At 39.9% G+C, this 20085-nt stretch overlaps 1 protein-coding gene across 1 annotated transcript in view; it reads left to right on the top strand.

Moving 5' to 3' along the window:
- The window catches only part of GUCY2F (guanylate cyclase 2F, retinal), a 79639-nt gene that overhangs the window by 37723 nt on the left and 21831 nt on the right, over positions 1-20085 (top strand). Inside the window, 4 exon segments of the mRNA XM_036924931.2 lie at positions 10043-10095; positions 10097-10209; positions 12412-12570; positions 17643-17792. Coding sequence (XP_036780826.2) covers positions 10043-10095; positions 10097-10209; positions 12412-12570; positions 17643-17792 — 475 coding nt within the window.

The raw sequence follows: 20085 nt of genomic DNA, 5'->3' as shown, positions 1-20085 counted from the left end.
TATGTTCAAAGAGTCCTTGGATGGTTTGTTTAAGGAAGTATTCTATAGAAAAGGCAGGGATGGTGATGATGGTGATTCCGCCCAAGCCATTTAAAATCTTGGCTCTTCCTTGAGCTTTGAGTCCATAAAATATTTGTGGACACACTGATTTCTTCAGACTCATGAGAGTGGGATTTAGGAAGGTAGTGATAGATTTCTTCACATTTATGAAGCAGGCAAGTTCGAATCAACCCAACAGATTTGAATCAGGCGCTTGATCCAGCCAGAGCACTGTAGAAATGAGAAAACAAAAGAAATGGGAAAATAGAAGAGATGTGGCTTGCAAGGGACAGGATGTGCCCCAGAGGTCAGAATGAGATGATGTGATTTGGTATTTCCCTCACATGTGGTTTAAAACATTTTTTTAATTGAGTATAGTTAATATACAATATTATATTGGTTTCAAGTATACAACATAGTGATTCAACAGTTACAACCTATATTAAAGCCTCACCCCAACTAGTACAGTTACTATCTGTCAACATAGAAAGACGTTACAGAACCGTTGACTATATTCTCCATGCTGTACTTCCATCCCTGTGACCAACTTATATTATGATTGAGATTTCCCTTACATGTGGTTTTGATGCCTGAAGCTGAAGGGAAAATAATGAGAGATGAATCCAGAAGTGGGACCAGGGTCAGAGCTAGAATAGGCAATTGCATACTGGTTTGACAACCCAGGATGCTAAACAGAGCAGGATCCAAAGGATGGAGCCAAACAGGGCCAAACTTGGGGAAGCTGATAAACTAAAAGGATGGAAGTTAAAGAACACACTCTTCTTTCTGTCTTTTTGTTCAGACACACTATAAAACGCAAATTCTGGATCATCCTAACTCTTAACTTGCTTTGTGCCTATGCTTGAACAGCCAAGTATTGTGGTAGAAAGTTATGCAACAAGGTATATTGTTTCTACTATAAGTTCACATTTCTCATCATAAAATGTCCCTTAACACTGTCTTCTAAGTCTGTTATACTTCACTGGTTAATTCACTTTCTACAGCCCATACTCCAAAGCTTCTCCATACTCCTTAAACCTCCTGTGTTTTTTTCTTCTATTTTTACTATTATCATCCTGGTCCAAACCACCATCATCTCCCACTAGAACTACTGCAATTGGCCTTTTTTTTAAAAGAGAATTTATTAGAGCAGCTTTAGGTTCACAGCAAAACTGAGCAGAAAGTACAGAGTTCCCATATACCCCCTGCCCCCACACCTGCATAGCTTCCCCACTTTCAATATCCTGAATCAGGGTGGTACATTTGTTATAATTGGCGAGCATATCATTATCATCCAAAGTTCATAATTTACATTAGAGTTCATTTTTGGTGTTGTATATCCATGGGTTTTGACGGTTGTATAATGAATGTGTTTACCATTATAGTAACATAGAGAATAGTTTCAATACCTTAAAAATCCTTTGGGCTCCACCTATTTGTACCTCCATCCCCCTAACCCCTGGCTGCCACTGGCAATTGTATTGTAACTCCTTTACCCACATCCACTTTTACTACTCTCAAATGTTTTATCCATATTGTAGTCAGAGTGGTATTTTCAAAATTGAATCTAATCTTGTTAGTTCTCTGCTTAAATATTAAATGGATTCCTATTGCTATTTTCTTTGTGTGGAGATCTTAAATTACAGATTCAATTTCTTGAATAGGTATTGGACTATTCAAACTTTCTATTTCTTCTGGTATCAGTTTCAGTAAGTTATGGCTTAAAAGGAAGTTTTCCATTTCATATATGTTTTCAAACTTACTGGCATGAAGTTCTATGTGATATCCTTATGCAATCTTTTAAGTAGTCTTAGGATTTGTAGTGATGTCCCCCTTTTCATTCCTGATATTGGTAATTTGTGTCTTCTCTTTCTTGATCAGTTTCATTAGAGGGTATCGATTTTATTAATCTTTTCCCAAAATCAACATTTGCTTTGTTGACTTTTCTCTATTATATGTCTGCTTTCTATTTCATTGCTTTGTGTTCTTATTATTTCCTTCATTCTAATTTATTTGTCTTTAATTTGGTGTTTTTTTATATTTTTTTTGAACTGGGAGGTTTGATAGTTGACTTTTAACCTTCCTTATTTCCAAATAAAGTCCCTTAAAGTTAGGAAATTCCCTCTATGTACTGCTTCAGCTACATTTTGGGAGTTTTTCTTGTCTTTTTAAAACTTTTATTATGGAAAATAACAAACATATACAAAATAAACAGGATCATATAACCAAACTCCATATATGCCCATCACCCAACTTCAATAATTATCAACATTCTACCATTATTATTTCATCTGTACCTCCACCTACTTACATATTTAACTTGGTTATTATTCTTATTTTTTGTGGTGTTATTATTTTGCAGTTCTGTATTTTTGAGGTGCAATTATGTACATTGAAATGCCCATATTATAGATCTATAATTTTAATAAAGGGATATGCCCATATAATCTATTCTCCTATTGTGATACAGAACAGGGTCAGCAAAATATGGCCAATAAGCCAAATCTGGCTCATGGCCTGTTTTTTACAACTTGGGAACTAAGAATGTCTTTTATATTTTTAAAGGACAGTAAGAAAAGGAAAGCAAAGGTTATGCAACAGAAACCCTATATGTATGATCTGCAATGCCTAAAATATTTACTATATGTACTTTACATAAAAAGATCGGCCCCTGACATAAAACATTTCTTTATCTCCAGAAAGTTCCCTTGTATTCTCTGGTAAATTTGTGCCCTGCTTCCCCAAGAGGAAACTACTGTTTTTTTTTTCTCCATCTTACATTAATTTTGCTTATTTTATATTCTCATATAAGTAGAATCATACAGCATACTGACTAATATTCACCCATGTTATTGTGTGTATAATAGCTTATGCTTTTCATTGCTGAGAAGTATTTAATTGTATAAATATAGCACAATTTAATTATCTATTTTTCCTGCTGATGGACATTTGCACTGATTTCACTTTTGGCTATGTGAATAAAGCTGCTATGAATTTGCTGTTCGCATGTCTTTTTATGGACACATATTTTCTCTTGGGTAAATAACTAGGCTTGGAATTTCTATGTTAAAGTATAGTGTACTTTTAACTGTATAAGACATTATCGAACCTTTTCCCTTTTTAATATCCTGCAAGAAATTAGAGTTCCCTTTGTTCTACATTGTCACCAATATTTGATATTGTCATTTTTTATAGTTTTAGCCATTATAATAGGTTTTGGGGTATTTCATTGCATTTTCTAAAGTTTTCAGTTATGGTAAAAAATAACATAAAATTTACCATCTCTAAGTGTACAAGTCAATGATATTAAGTATGTTCATATTGTTTTGCAACATATTAACATAATCTTTGCATCTTGCAAAATTGAAACTCTGTACCCATTAAACAACAACTCCCCTTTCCTTCCTCCCCTCAACTCCCAGTATCCACAATTCTATTTTCTGTTTCTATGAACTGGACTACTTTAGTACGTTATGTGAGTGGAATCATATACTATTTGTCTTTTTGTGACTGGCTTTTTTCACTTAACATAATGTCTTCAATGTTCATACATGTGGTAGCATGTGATTTGATTTCCTTCCTTTTAATTAAGGCTGAATAATATTTTGCTGTATATTATTCATTTCTTGATGGACATTTTAATTGCTTCCCCCCTCTTAGCTATTGGGAATAGTGCTGCTCTAAATATGGGGGTGCAAATATCTCTGTGAGACCCTGCTTTCAATTCTTTGGCTGTATACCCAGAAGTGAGATTGATGGATCATATGGTAGTTCTATTTTTAATATTTTGAGAAACCACCATTCTGTTTTTAATTTTATTACGATTCCACCAACAGTGCACAAGGTTCCTATTTCTCCACATCCTCGCCAATACTTGTTATTTTCTGTTTTTCTTTTTTGATAGTAGACGCTTTAGTGGGTGTGAGGTGATATCTCATTGTGGTTTTAGTTTACACTTCTCTGATGATTAGTGATATTTAACATCTTTTCATAGGCAATTATAAACATTTTTGTACAAACATTTTTGTGAACACATATTTTCACTTCTTTTGGGTAAATACCTAAGAATAGACTGGCTGAGTCATAAAAGTAGATGGAAGTCTAACTTTATATGAAATTTCTAGACAGTTCTCCAAATTGCTTATAACATTTTACACTACCGTCAGAAATGTATGAGGGTTCCAGTTGCTCTAAATTCTCAGCGATATTTGTCTTTTTGATATTTGCCTTTCTAGTGTTTATGAAATTGGTATCTTATTGTGGTTTAATTTGCATTTCCCTGATGACTAAAGTTGTTGGGCACCTCTCCATGTGCTTATAATTCTTTTGTATATCTTCTTTTGTGAATTTCCTGTTCAAGTTTTTACCTATTTAAAAATTGTTTTGTTTAATTTTCTAATTGAATTGTTTCATTAAAAAATTTGAATTGTAGACATTCTATATATACCCTGGATACAAGCCTTTGGTCAGATATATGTTTTACAATATTTTTTCTTGGTCTGTGGCTTGTTTATTTTCTTAATGGTGTCTTTTGATGAGCAAGCGTTTTAATTTTGAGAAAGTCTAATTTATGATTTTATTTTGTGGTCCAGAAATCCTTGCCTATTCTAAGAGTCTAGATTTAGGACTATGATCTATCTTAAATTAGTTTTTGTGTTATGGACTAAGATGTTGATGAAGGTTCATTTTTTTTTTCCATAGAGAAATCCAAGGTTTCAATAACAATTACTTTAAAAAAGCTTTCCTTTCTCCATTGAATTAACTTTTCAACTTGGTAAAAAAATTAATTGACTGTAAAAGTATGGGTATATTTTTGGACTCTACTCCATTTCACTAACTCATTAGTGTACTCTACTGCCAGTATCACACTGTGTTTATTATCATTGCTCTAGATTAAATCTTGAAGTTAAATGGTGTGAGCTACTCCAACTTGTTCTTGTTCAAGATTGTTGGGAAGGGGGAGTTCATTTTAATTTTCAGTAAATTCTGGAATCAGTTTGTATATTACTTCAATAGAATTCTGGAATTTTTGATGGGGGTTGTATGAATTTATAAATCAATTTAGGGAAAATGGACAATTTAACAATATTGAGTCTTTAGCCTTATCTCACACCATAGTATTTCCTTTCTGCTCCAATCACACTGCCTTTTTTTCAGTCCTTAGATTGTGATCTGCTCCTAGCACAGAGCCTTTCACATGCTATCACAACCTCTGGAATGTATTCCTCTCCCTTCTTTGCCTGATTAACTCCACTATGTTTTAACTCCCAGCTCAGTTGTGACTTCTCAGGAATCTTCCCCCAACCTCTGATTAGTCAAAGCCCCAATTATACATACTCACATTATGTAGCTCTCCTTCATAGGACTTATCAGAGTTGCAAGTTTATGTTTATTCATGTAATTATTTGATTAAAATAAGAGGTCAGGGACCATGTAATATAATATTTTGTTCATCATTTGTCATCAGTACCTTAGCTTAGTGCCCAGCATGTAGTAAGGTTCTCAATACATGTTTGTTAAATGAATGAGTATTGCTGGTGGGAAATAGAGCACCAGAACTCTTTCACTAGTACCTGGTTAATATGTTCTATATGACCATTGATCTCTGGGTGGTAGAGAGTGAATAGGGTGACACAAGAATAGGAGGCCTTGAATAATAGCTCTCTAAAACAAAACAAAACAAAACAAAACAAAGGAAACAGGTGTGAGTACTGTTTAGTTCATGGAGGTAGAAAACTATACTGCCAAAATAGGTAACAATGGCTGATATAGTTAGGGGCAGGCACTGATGTAGATAATTAAATTTTCAAAGAGTCCATACTCACCTATAGGATGGTGTTGCAGCTGTTGTGCAAGTAGGGATTATTCTGATGTTATGATGTGCCAGAAACATTTTCAAGTGGATGAGGCTATCTTTAAGATCACTTAAGCTACTGTTTGACTCAGAAGCTGATTGTATGCTTAAAGGTTTCATGTCAGATATAGCACGAACAAAAATCTTTGGAGATAGGACACATTCAGTTTTGAACATCTGATGGTAACCAACTGGGGAGATACTATGGAAGGGGTGAAGTACATGCCTATCCAATAAATATTCAGATGGCCATCTTGCTAAGGCAGGTGTGCAAAATATTCTCTGCTTCCTGGGGTTGTCCAGAATGTCAACAGGACATGACTGCATGCAGGTATCTATCTGCTTCATATATGGGCTCCTCTCTATTGGTTGTAGCTGAGGACATATGACTTTAAAGATCTAGGGAAAATCTAGGCCTGAAATGTTTCCATTGCTAGGGCTGCTAGTGTAAAACTAGATGCTGTCACAAACAGATCCCCAAATATTTAACGTCCCAAACACAGCAGAGGTTTAATTCTTATCCAAATAACAATACAAGATAGATGTGTTCTTGGTTGGCGAGTGACTCTTTTCCAATATAGTGACTCAGGGACTCAGGAAATGACTATCTTATGGCTCTGCTATCTCCTAGGGCTTTGGCATCATCGTAATTTATTTATAGAAGTGGAAAAAAAACATAGAGGGTGTATATTTGCTTCTTAAAAGCTTCAGCCTAGAAAGGGCTCATATCACTTCATCTTACATTCCATTGCTTAGAATTCAATTATATGGCTACAGTTAACTCCAAGGGAAGCTAGAAAATGTGGGTTAGTTGTTTTCCCACTAAGAAAAGGAAATAGATTTGTGTTGAATAGCTAGCAGTTTCTAACATAAACACTTAGTGTTTCTCTTCCAACAGAGATTCAGAGCCCAGTAGTTTTGGCTGCTTGGTTCATAAAAGGTGATACGATGAAACCTTAGAGGAAGGTGTCCATTTTACTATGTGTGGACTGAATTTCCATGTCTGCCTTAGCTGGTTTAGGCTTCATTGGACTAAGAAAATTGCCATGGGTGCCAAGCCTTTATGCTTAGAAGGCAGCTTTAGTGATTAATAGCTGCCATTCACACCAGGGGTAATTTAACCTCAGTTTGGCTCACTTGTTGGAGAATCGGGCTCATATTCCAAGCCAGAGTGCCCCATCTGAATAAACGTCCTGCCATACTTTCAATGCTCAAAATAGAATAATCTTTGATATCATCTTTTCCCTTAGTTCTCACACGAACAAGCTTGTGATTTATAGCTCCAAAACATATCTCAGATCTTCCAATTTCTGTTCCTTCAGATTGCTACCATTCTAAATCTATATATACATTTGTATATCTGTGTAAACATATTTACAGGATAAGTTTATGTAATTAATAATTCCCTAATGGTCAAATTCACCAGATGCATTTCTGTCTTCATCTTACCTGACCTCTCTGGTATTTATCACAATTCTCTGAAATTCTTTCTGGCATTTATTTCACTTTACTGAAAGTCTTCCTGTGGTATTCATAATGTTTTCTAAATAGGCTTTTCTCCACTTCTTTGGCCTCATTTCCAAGTCTTTATGCAGGATGTTTTTCCTTTTCCCATCTATTTCCTTCTTTTCTTTTTGTTCTATACGCTTTCCTTGGGTTGTCTTGTTTACCCCCATTAATTTCATCTACCATTCATATGCTTACAATTCCCACATCTATTTATCCAGCTTGGACTTCTTTCTCAAGCTTCATACCCTGAATATCCAACTGTTTTTGGAATAGCGCCACCCTGTTGTCCCACAGGCACCTCATTCTTAATATGTCCCAAACTGAATTAATTAGCCTTCCCCACCACCAAAAATTTGCTTCCCCATCTGTCTTAGGTCAGATTCTCTAAAAGCTGAGACTGAGATGGAGATTCTTGTTCAAATTACACATTGAGAGAATGCTCCAGGATAAAGGGAGTGAGGGAAGCAGGATAGAACAGAAGTACAAGCTCAGCAAGTATGTGATCTCAGCTTGGAATCTAGCTTCAGTATGATCTCATGGGAACAATGTTGGAGTGAAAGTTGTACCATGAGTCTGTCCCATCTTGAGGCTGGGGAGTTGGACTTTTGTACCATTCCCAGTTGTATAGTCATTGGCTGAGGTCTGTGGGTGGAAGCTAACCTTTCAGGTAAGGTGGATCCCCTTTGGCTTGGGCTCTAGGACAATTTCCCCAAGAATAGAGCAGCTGTGAGTTATGAGCCAACATTCACAGCAGCTGGGGGATGCATGGTAAAAGAGTTATGGGTGGGACATCAGTATATCTACTACTACACCTTTCCTCAATGCCTATATTGATGTACAACACTGCTGTCTACCTAGGAATCCAAGTAGAAATCTGGAAGTGATAATGGAGCCCTTTTCTTGCTCATCCCCCATTAAATAGTAATAATAATAGATTATAATTATTGAGTGCCAGAATATAAAATTCAAATTCCATAGCAAGGTACTCAGAACCCCATGGACTGTGGCTCTTGTCCATTTCTCCAGCCTAGTGTCTCACATTGTTTCTCTTGAACTCTGTTCTGGCCTCCTTAAGCCTTTTGCTGTTTCCCTAATATGGCACACTCTCACTCTCAGCCCCTTCACCTACGTTACCATCACCTGGTCACTTCTTACTTGTCCTGCATGATAGTCCAGACATTACCTCCTCAGGGAAGCCTTCTCTGATACTTCAGGGTGCAGATACTTAACATCTGATCTCCCCCAGCATCTCATGCTCCCTCTCATAAGAAGACATTTCACAGTTGAAGTACAGCCATTGGTTTTCTTGTTACTATCCCTCTTTGAGTGGAAGGTCCTTCAGGGCAGTGATTTCATTTTATTTCTGTATCTCTAGCATGCAGTTCAGTGCCTTGGACATTGTGGGCATACACTAAAGGCTTCTTGCATTAGTGAAAAAATTAATGGATGCAAAGGACAAATGCAATCAAGATTCTAGATGTTTCTTCTAAAACAAATGTAGGTTTTGGCCAGTTGTTACATAGGCTATTTATTTTAACAGATGCTGGGTATATGAATATTCACAGAAAGACAGTCTATTCTACCTTTTACTGTACTCTCTAGATCTCCTGGGTTATAAGCTCCATTCCACAGGGTCCACAAAGAATCAGGAAGAAGGCCACAGCTCCAGCATTCACTTACAATATGCTGAGGCAGATTCTTCTCTGAAATCTCCCTCTGGCCATTGCATTTATTTTCTATCACTGCCTGTGATATTGTGATTTATAATAAGAAATGTATATTTGATCTTTTGTCTTTGTCCTCATTTCTGGCACAGAGCTTCTAAAACTCTTGGAATTTCCTAAGTGATGAAAGTGCTAAAGGTGTCTTTTGATATGTTAATGAGGTGACTTTTGGACTATACTTAAGAATAGGAGCTGGTAGCCAGGAGAACCAACCATATGATAAGAAGGTTGGAACTTTAAGTCCCATCCCCTGACCACTGGGGAGGTGAGAGGGGCTAGATGTTGAATCAATCACCAACAGCTAATCATTTAATCAGTCATCCCTATGTAAGGAAGCTTCCATAAAAACTGTAGTTCCAAGGGAGGGGGCTCCCAGCTCCAAGCAAGTTCATTATGGATTTGGTGAGACCAAATAATGACAATGGAACATTGCACGTAAAGAGGGACTCATACTAAACATTATTCTTATGGCAGTCACCTGGCTCTATAAGTGGCAAGCTCATCTCTGTCTCTGCCCCTGGCTCCAGCCTCTGCTTAGGCTCCAGGCTCCCCAGTCTCTACTCTCTTCCCTAAGCTCTGCTCTCCTGCTTCCCTCTGCCCCTACAACCAGGTGGAACTCTTATTATATCAGTACTGGCAGTAATGGCTTATTGCCAATGGGTATACAAGCATACACCTGTGTAGTAGGCCAAGCACTACCTCATTGTCTGTATACAGTGGGCAATATTAGAATTAGGTGAGAATCCTGGCTATGAAATTTCCATTTTTCGTACAGGGTTGAAGATCATCGGGGTCAAAATTCTGCTTACCATGGCCACCAATTGTAAGAAGGGTGAAGAGAAAGGCATGTGTCCTAAGCTCTGGTCCTCAGTTGGGACAGGACAGTTGTGACTCTCCTCTCTCCTTCCATTTCTAGATGAAGGACCTTCATCATGAGACTATTAACCCTTCATTGGGCTTCTTCAAGGATGTTTGCCATTGTGACAGAATTCTGTTCCCAAGGGAGCCTAGACGACATACTGACAAATTAGGATGTAAAACTTGACTGGATGTTTAGATCACCCCTCCTGGTGGATCTTATCAGATTAATGGAAAGACTGAAGAAATCTTGGATTTTCCCTATAGATTAGAATTTAAATGTTTTGGGATGTTTTATTTTTCTTGATCACTGTGATGATCTCACTCCTCTATCTTCCTTCTGAGGTTTTGTTCCCACTCCTTCCTCATGGTCCCTTTGTCCATATCTGTTATAAGGTACTGACACACAAAGGACTTACTCCTCCCCCCTTTTGAAGACCAGATTTATCTTTATTTCTTGTTGCCATTGAGCACTGTTTGCCTTAAGCAGTCCTTTTCTCCATTCCATTTCTCTGCTTCTTGGATGTGGGAAAGTGCTCATTCCCAGATTCTTTGGTGCTGCTTAGCTCCATCACCTGGTATTCACCTTCTAAAAGGTGGTTCAGTATACAACTAGGTGATGGGTCTTTGCATACCATGGGTATAAGTATTAAACTCACCATGACCAGAAAATCCAAAGATCATTGAGTCTGTCAGGCAGCACCTCCATTCTCTAAGGCAAGGACTATTGATAGTCAAGGAGACTCATGGATGGGCCTATGGATGGGCCTCAGGGAAGTCCATGAACTCCCTGGAATTATATGCAAATTGTGTCAACATGCATTTTTATGAGGCTGAGCTGAATGATCAGTGAAACTTGTTGAAGTTCCTTCATATTGACCATAGTCTTGACCTTTGTACTGTGGCTGAACCCTTTTCAAGGTAACTTATAGACATGATCTCATTCCAATTCTCCACAAATTGTGATTAGTTCCCTTTTACAGAGGCCCAGAGAAGCTAAATGAGGTACACTTTATTATATAGTGTATGCCACATGTAGTAGGTACTCAATAAATATTTATCAGCCATGTATTAAGTTACAGAACTGATAAAGAATCTAAGTCTTCTCATTGATTTTCTGGTAGCTCTTCAGTCACCCTGTAAGCAAGGTCCCATGAGTTAGGGGAGAAGCTTCTAAATGGCAGTCCTCTCAGGCCCATGATGAATGAAATGTAAGCATTAGACAACCTGGGGGAAATCTCATCCACTGAAGACTCTGGTTGGAATTACTGGGCACTGCAGACTTTCTGAGGGCACAAGATATAAAGCATACAAATACAAGAGTGTCAGGCTGCAAAATAGAGCCAGATACTTAAAAGAGCTCAGCATAAACAGTTCTGAGATGATTGCACTAGAATATGGATGTATTTATATGTGAATGATTAAACCCATCTGATAGGAGTCCTGGTAGATCACATTTGAATATCATATAAAGGTCACCAAGCAAGCTGCAAAGATCAGTAGTATTCAGCTTTCTTCTTTTTTTATTGTCTATTTTTAATCACAAAGCTGGCATACTAAATTAAATTTAAAAATCAAATGATATAAATATATATGACAAAATACTGACATTTACTCAATCTTCCTTCATTCCTCCCCCAGTGTTAGCCACTTCAAAGAATTTGTTGATTAGCTTTGCAAGTTATGTCATATGTATTTATATATATTATAGATTTGTTTGTTTTGTAAAATACGTACTGTCACATAGTTCTGTAACTTACTGTTTTTCACTTTATCACTTAGAGATGGTTTCCTGTCAGTAAGTACATACAGATCTAATCATATTTAACTGTTGCAGAATATTCCATAGTTTGGATGTACCACAATTTGGACAGTCCCTTCTTGATAGAGATGTATGGAATTTCTGATTATGTAATATTATAAAGGAAAGCTGCAGTAAGTGTTCTTGTATATGTCTCCTTGTGCAGATGTGTAAGCGTTCCTTTGGAAGAGAAGTAGGATCCCTAGGCCACAGGGTATGCATCCACTCAATATGATAGCTATAGCCAGGTTGCCTACCCAAAAGACTGTGCCAGTTTCCATTCCTGCCAATAGTGGATGAGAGTTGGGCTAGGCCTTTTAGGGAAAAATCAGAATCTTCAAATTACTGGCAATTATATATGTATGGATTCATCCTGTGTTTGAAACTCAATGAATCTCCCAGTAACACACAGTTCTCTATACACGCAAGATACAGTTCTTCATCAAAGCATAACATTTTAGAGGTAGAAGGGACCTGGAAATGATTCTTATTAGGGTTTCGCTTTGCCTGCATATAAAAGAAAAAGGCTGAATGTGGATCATAATAGCTCATGCCATAACGAGCTCAGAAAGTGGCTCAAAATCACAAAATAGTTTTGCTAAATAAATCCTGTTTGTATTATCTGCAGGGCGTGAAGTACTTACACCACAGAGCATTTGCTCACGGGAGGCTGATGTCTCGGAACTGTGTGGTAGATGGGCGTCTTGTACTAAAAGTGACAGATTATGGCTTTAATGACATCTTGGAAACGTTAAGGCTCTCCCAAGAGGAAACTTCTGTGGACGGTAAGCAATGTATTATATACCCTTCTGATGCATACAAGGTAACTCCAATATTCAAATGAGGATATGCAGTGAATTAAAGCCTTGGGCTAATTCAGCTACCTACTTTTGTTGAAAATTCGGCCTCATTTCCAAGCCAAAGGAGTTGAATGAAGTCTGAAGGCTGTAATCTCAGCACAGCCTAAACCTAGGAACAAAGCCAGTGCAATAATGTGGACTTCCTGCTGTGGTGGGATTAGGCCGTATTGTTTGGAGACCCCAGGAGTCTCTGGAGGAACTTGCTGAGCCTTAGGCACACAGTAGGTGCTCAATAAATACTTGTCAGATTGAATGGAAGATAATTTGGTAGCTGGACCCCCACGAAGCACATTTTGGCATGGGATGTCACTAGAGCCTACCCTCACTGTCTCTGTCAGAAAGGAATGAGCAATGAGCCCCCCACCCTGCCCCTCACAAGTAAATGCTTTGTGGGTTGTGTAGGATGGTTTCGGACAGAACTATGGCCTTTGAGGAAATAAGTAGGCATGCCTGAAACGTCCATTTTGTCTTTTTGTCTTCTGTTTAGTGCACTAGTGGCAGCACCAAACAATGCCTGTAGAGGTCATAACAGATCAAAGAAATCAGAGAACTCTGAGCTAGGGAATGGGAGTGGGTGAGTGAGAACCTGGAGGGAATGAACTGATGGAAGAAAGGGAGGAAGAAAGAGAAAGAGTAAGGCGAGAGAATGAAAAAGACTGAATATGTATAGGAAACATGGGCACTAAAAGTTTTTACCAGTATTGCAAAGGCAAAGAAGAGAGAGAGTGACACACACACACAAACAGAGAAACAGACAACCCCAAAGACAGACAGAGGGAAAGATGGAAAATTATAATATATACTTATGTCCTTAAAAGGATTTTTGTCATTCTAAATTTTAAAGCTGCTGACTTCGCTGCATAGGAGAAGCACAGAAGGAATGACAGACAGGCACTGAGAGAGACAGGCAGTCTAGTCATCAGCAACATCATCTTAGTGCTTTACAAAACTGATGGAATATTACATTTTAGGGAGTCGTGTCCAACTCTCTCATTTTACAGATAAGATAACTGAGGCTCAAGATTTGCCCAAATAATGAAGCTACTTAGTAGCGGTTCCATGAATTCAATTTAGGTCTTCTGAAGACTAGCCCCAAACCCAGCAAAATTATAAAGCTTATATAATAACAATTCCCTCTTTCTGTGCACATCCAGCTTTAGAGGACTTGAAGCTCCCAGTAATCAGAATTAAAGACATGTGGCATTGATTTTCTCTCTCTTTCTCTCTCTTTCTCTCTTTCTCTCCCCCTCTCTTTCTATGGACCTGTTCTGGTTGCCGACATAGTTGTATAGTTATTTGGCTAATTCCAATTTGAAAGCTGGGAGTAGTTGCCTGGCATTAGTTCCAGGATGTTGGGACAACAGCTGCAGAGGGGCAAGATTCCTGTCATAATTAGTCATCTATACAAGATAAAACACAATGGCCAACTTCCCAGACTTCCATTCAATACACAAGTTGGCAATTTCCAAAAGTGAGAAACTCTGGTCTTAGAGTACAGCAAGGATAGCTGCAGAGTGTGTGGGTGTATTTTGTGGACTGTACCTGTCCTTTCGTGTCTCTCTTCCTACCATTTCAGTTCACTCTCCAAATTGCAATGGCAGTCTGGATGCTCAATCCATTCTTCACACACTGTAGCCAGACAGAGTATTCTAAACCGAAAATCTGATCATGTGACAGCTATGCCAAAAGTCATTGAATGGCTTCCCATTGCTCTGAAGATAAAGTTCAAATTCCTTTGCATGGGGTATGAGCCCTGTGAGGTCTGGGCATTGTGGACTGGACTTGCCACGCTTAACAACTTCCCCTCCATCTTCTATGCTTTAGTAGTGCTGAACTCCTTCCAGTTGTTTATTTACACCAGGCTTTCTACTTCTAGACCTTCACACATGCTGTGCCCTGCTTGGCACCCTCTTCCCTTTCCACTCTGAAGTACACTCCTGTGAGCCTGGCTAGATTATACTCTATCTTTAAGGCTCAACTTAAATTGCACTGATACAAAAGCTTTCCATGACCCCCTGTGCTTGGTTAAGTTCCCTTCATTTTGATCCCTTAGGGCACTGAACTTTTTTGTAAGGTCAGACTTCGTTGGTATTGCATGTTTAATTAGCCGTCTCTCTCCCTAGCCAAACTTTAAGCTCTGTGAAGGCAAGAAACACGTTGGCCTTCCCCAGCATCTTTCACAATACCTGGCAGAATAAATGCTTGTCAAATCAATGGATGAATGAAATGAAATGGAATAAAGAAACTTTATTCCCACTAGGTGACAGGGCTAATAGAATCTTATCATTGGAAGGCCCACAGAGATCATCCGGCTCTACTTCCGTTTTACGTGTGGGGAAACTAAAATTCAGTAAGATGAGCTAATTAGGGACTAAGGTGAGATTTTGAACCCAGGTCTCTTGACTTGCAGCTCTGTGTTCTTTTGCACTACACCACACTGGCTCTCCAACATTGCGTTTATCACCACAGCAAGGCTCAGAATTAGCACTGGTTCCAGCAGATACAAAACCAGCCAAAGTAATTTTTCTAGTTTTCCTGAGAGTTCAAATCTAATGTTAGGTAGTGGCTCTTACTTGGCTCTGGAGTGGGGATGGGGAAATGGGAGTGGATTGTAAGTATATTCATTACTGTCCACTCTCAATTTTATAAGTATAGTGCAGATAAAGCCTCATTTTTAGCCATTAACAACATACATGTAAGTGCTCTCTGAAAATTCTATTTGGTAATGATTGTATTTAATCATCTAGCTTTTTACCAGCGAGTTTTGTCCTCTGTTCCCTTCTTGTGCTTTTAAATGTACAGAGAGAAAGGATACTAGGAAGAAGAAGCTGCCTACCATTTTCCCTGCTCACAAATATCCACCCTGCCTTCCCCACAAAACCATATGCCTGAAGTCCCACGATCAGGAATGTATTCATTTGACTAAAGCATCACTCAGTCTTTTCAGTTTTATTTGCAAATATCAGTCCTCATAGGCAAAGGAGACATATAAGCAAAACCCACCACAGGGAGTGTATTAGACACTTTCATGGCGTGGGGAGTGAGGGAGTGGGGGATGGGGGACAAAGGCTGGAGACACCTGGAGGACAAAGACAGAGGATGAGTACATGCCTGGGGGAGGCTCAAATTCCCTGTTGCAGCATTTCGATCAGGGTTGGCTGAAAATAGGAATTTTCAGGGTGAGTTTCTCTTTCCTGCATTTCACTAACAAACCAACACTATCTCCAACCTTTCATCCTCCTTCCTGCTTCACAGGAGCTTGTCTCCTGGGCTGCCCTTCCCAATGCCCCAAATTTCACAAGATGAAAAGTTAGGCAGTACTTCCCCTTGCCACCCCTACCCTCAGCTCTGTGAGGGTTCTTCTCCAGCCTCCCTATCTGGACCTGGACGTCCACCTGTTGTTTATTCCAGCTTTCTCCCCTTCAGAGCACATTGAGCCTGTCCCCAGCTTTCCTCTGTATCTGGCTCCCTGTCCTGCTGCCACCCCCCACCCCCAATCAAGCCTCCTTCACCTCGCCTCCAGTTCTTACTGTAATAACTTCCTAGCTGATCTCCCTGACTCCAGCCTCTCTCCTTCAATCCAGCTTGTGCAGGTTGCCAGATTAATCTTCCCGAACACGGCTTTCATCAAATCCCTTGCCAACTCCAGCACCCCTACTGCCTTTTGTATTCACTCCAAATGCCTTCATTTGGCTCTCAGGGCCTCTCACCTTCTGCCCTCATTCTTCTAGCCATTCTCCCTCCCCCACTTCATCAACCCCATTTCTTAATTCTCATTATTTCTTAACAGACCCATCTCTTCAGCCAAACTAATCTGCTTACCACCACCCCCATCTGCAATTTGCTCCTTTCTACCTCTTGTTTTTTTGCACATATTGTTCTTTCTCCCTGCAAAGCCCTTACCCTCTCCACTCCAAGAAACTGCATCCTCAACCTTTTTAACAAGCTCCTTTAAGGTTTAACTTTTCCAGGAAGCCTTCCTGGATTAATTTGTTCAACTATGTTTTTTATTAGTTTGATCCTTAAGGAATTCTCAATGTTCAACTATTTTTGCACTACAGAAACAGTGATGTCATACGGTTCAATGTAAAACACTCCCTCCATCTTTTGACTGCACTATTTATTATTAATGTGTATTTCTTTATGTATTGCTTAAGTGGCTCACTCCAAAAGTTTCTGGGTCTCTGACTGCCATAACTCTCTGAAAGCAGAGATAATATCTTTCACCCCTGCCATGGGGTCTGAAATGCAGCAGAGCATGCAGTGGGTGCTCTGTTTGGGTTGCTATAGATTCATTTCCCTGCACTGTATAGTGGCCCTCATCATTCTCTCCCTTGTATTGCAGTTAGGGGTACACATGTCTGTTTGCCTATGGTCTGTGAACTCTCTGAGGGCAAAGAGAAGGTCTAATTCACCTCTGGCACCACCCCTGCACCTCTCACAGTGCCTGGTACATAGTAGATCCTCAATAAATCTTCGCATAACTGAGTTGTAAGAACTGCTACACCTTTTTTGGTCTGCAAGGACCAGACGAGGCCTGGGGATTCTTTAATCTCCTTAGAGAAGACCTGGAGAAGCAACTTGTGAATTCCTGAGGCCCAGAGCAATCACATTACCAGACACATATAGATCTCAGCAAACAGCAAATCCATGGCAACCAGTATGGTAGTGCACTTGCCTTTCTCTGGAAGTCTGCCAGCTGCTACCTGCAGGCTCAAGAGAGCAGGAAAGCAAGCACCAGATAGTTTTTTCACTTAGAGCTATTTTGCCCGTCCCCATACCTCTGCTGTGTCTGCTTGCGTGGTCCTGGGGTGGGGAGAGTGGTATGCTCTCTCTATGTGCAATTCCGACCCTGTAGGGGGAGGACACTAGCATGCCAGTCTGTCTAATAAAAATATAAAGCAGTCAATGAAACAGCCCCCTTGGAGTCCTTGAGGGCATTGCAAATGCTGTCGGTTAATCCTCCTTGCATTCATGACACAATGCTTTCTTTTCAGAGTTATGGTGGATGGCCCCTGAACTGCTGTGAGCCCCGAAGGGCAGCAGGTTAGGTTCCTTTGCAGGAGATGTCTATAGCTTTGTCATCATCATGCAAGAAGTGATGGTCCGGGGCACCCCACTCTGCATGATGGATCTGCCTGCCAGAGGTAAGCGGGAGGTGAGAAAAGGGTGCCGGGGCCCACCATGACCCAGATCATTAGGCTAATCCCGGCTGTCATGACTTGCCAGGAGAATGAACATGGTTATGTGCTGTGCTGACCGCCTGTTAGTCTGCAAGCAGCCCTTATTGTGTTCAGATGGGACTTGGAGCCAGATAGCTTTAGGCATTTAAAAGAAATTCCCCCACTCAAGAAGCTGATCTGTTTCCAAGCTGTGACAAGCCAAGGGCCTACAGGACCTATGTCAGTCCTTTTTTTAAAGCAGCCCCTCTGTTCCTTTGAGACACTCCCTGTCAGGTATTTCACTACCCCTCGTGATGCTCCTGGAGGTCAGCATTCCCCCCGCACCTTCCCTGTGACATGCCAGAGGCTTTCATTCTCATCTCCCATCAAAATGTTTGGCCATCAGGCACAATCCATCAATGAATGGTAAAATCAGTGGGCGAAAGTTTGAGGGGAAAGAGGATATTTGCACATTCTAAAAGTATGAATGCACTAGATATTTAGTACTTACAAGTGGAAAAATAGTAAGTTTACTAGTAGGGGATCCTTCAGACACCACCTTAACCAAGTGATCAAGGTACCTCAACATCGTCCTGTACCCCAACATGATGCATTGAGAAGGACATCACATTGCTTCTGTGGTATTCTTGCCAGAAGTGCATAACCTTTGATCTAACTATGAGAAAGTATCACACACACTCTAACCTAGAGGCATGCTGCAGAATAATTGGCCAATACTCATCAAAAGTATCAAAGTCATGAAAGACAGGGAAAGAGTGAGGAACCATCATAGACTGGAGGAACCTAAGACACAACAATTAAATGCAATATGGGATCTTGAATTGGACTGTGGGACAGAAAAAGGATATTAGGGGAAAATTGATGAAATTCAAATAAAGACTCTAGGTTAGTAATGATACTGAAGCAATATTAATTTTCTTTGTACTACGGTTATATAAGTTATATAACATTAGGGGAAGCTGAGTGAAGGGTATATAGGCAATTGGTATTCTATTTTTCTGACTCTTCTGGAAGTATAAATTTATTTCGGACTAAAAGACTTTAGAAATGCAAACAAAACAACACAAAATCCCAACAAATATTTAGCTATCATTTGCCTCACTTGGAGTCCCCTATTATTCCTCTACTGAGAGCTCCCCATTGTTCACCATCATTTGTTACATGAAACCCGGATTCCTCACATGACATACAAGGGTCTTCACAATTGGCCCCTAGCCACCTCTCTAGGCTTATCTTCTGTCACTCCCCACACTCCAGCTAAACATGACTGGCGTGACTAGTAGTACCCTGAAAGCACCGTGGTCTCTCCTACCTCTGGGCCTTCACATATGCTGTTCACAGTACCTGGAATGCCCCCACTTTCTCCTCACCTTGCCTCATTCAACTCATGTCACCTCCTCTGGAAAGCCTTCTCTGACCTCTTCAGTGGGTCAGGTGCTCCTCTGTATTCACCTGTGTGTGTGTCTGCTAGATCACTTGTATTGTTGGTCATTATTTATCTCCTCAATTGGACTGTGAGTGCCTCAAGGACATGAATCATGCTGGGCCTAAGCAGAGAGGTGACCCATTCAACTCAATGGTGTTCTGAGAAAGGACAAAAACTCCCTCTGCTAGTTGGACTCCAAGGGGTCAATTCGCATGATATCTATTGCACTGAGAGCAGGGTGCTACAATGGGGAAACCATTACTGCTGTAGGCCACCCTGGGTTACAGGAGCAGAAGGTCTGATGTCATAAAGAGCTGAGAAGTTAGAGGTAACAGCTGAAATTCTTTCATGGAATCAAGGAGACTCCTATTACAGCTGAAGCAGTACTGTCAGAGTGTTACAGCCAGTGCAGAGGTGGGAAGGGCCCACTGGTGGACTGAGCAAGGTTTGCTTCATGCTGAAGAGTTGGGGGTACGGGGAGAGGACCAGGGATAAGGAATGAACTGGAGAGAAAATCAAGGCTTGGATTTTATTCTGTGGGTTATGAATAGTCACAAAAGGGTTTTAAGCAAGAAAGTAACATGGCCAAATTCATGTTGTGGGAATGGCTTGGAGAAGGCTAGGCTGACAGCAGAGAAAAATAGTTTGAGTCCCAGTGCAGGTTGCTGGGAACATTGAAGGCTAACTATTTTCTCCTACTTCTAGGGAGTTTTCTCCCTTTGTGAAAAAGTCAGTCTGACTGATCTAGACCTCTGATCACTAACGGCTTTTGGGTCTGAATAGGGAGTTGAGGAACTCAACAGTTGAGGTCTGAGGCATTTGGAATCAGGG

The sequence above is a fragment of the Manis pentadactyla genome, chromosome X, assembly GCF_030020395.1.
Source record: "Manis pentadactyla isolate mManPen7 chromosome X, mManPen7.hap1, whole genome shotgun sequence".
Classification (NCBI taxonomy): Eukaryota; Metazoa; Chordata; class Mammalia; order Pholidota; family Manidae; genus Manis; species Manis pentadactyla.
Note: the sequence above shows the minus strand (reverse complement) of the source record. Positions and strands in the feature narration are given on the sequence as shown.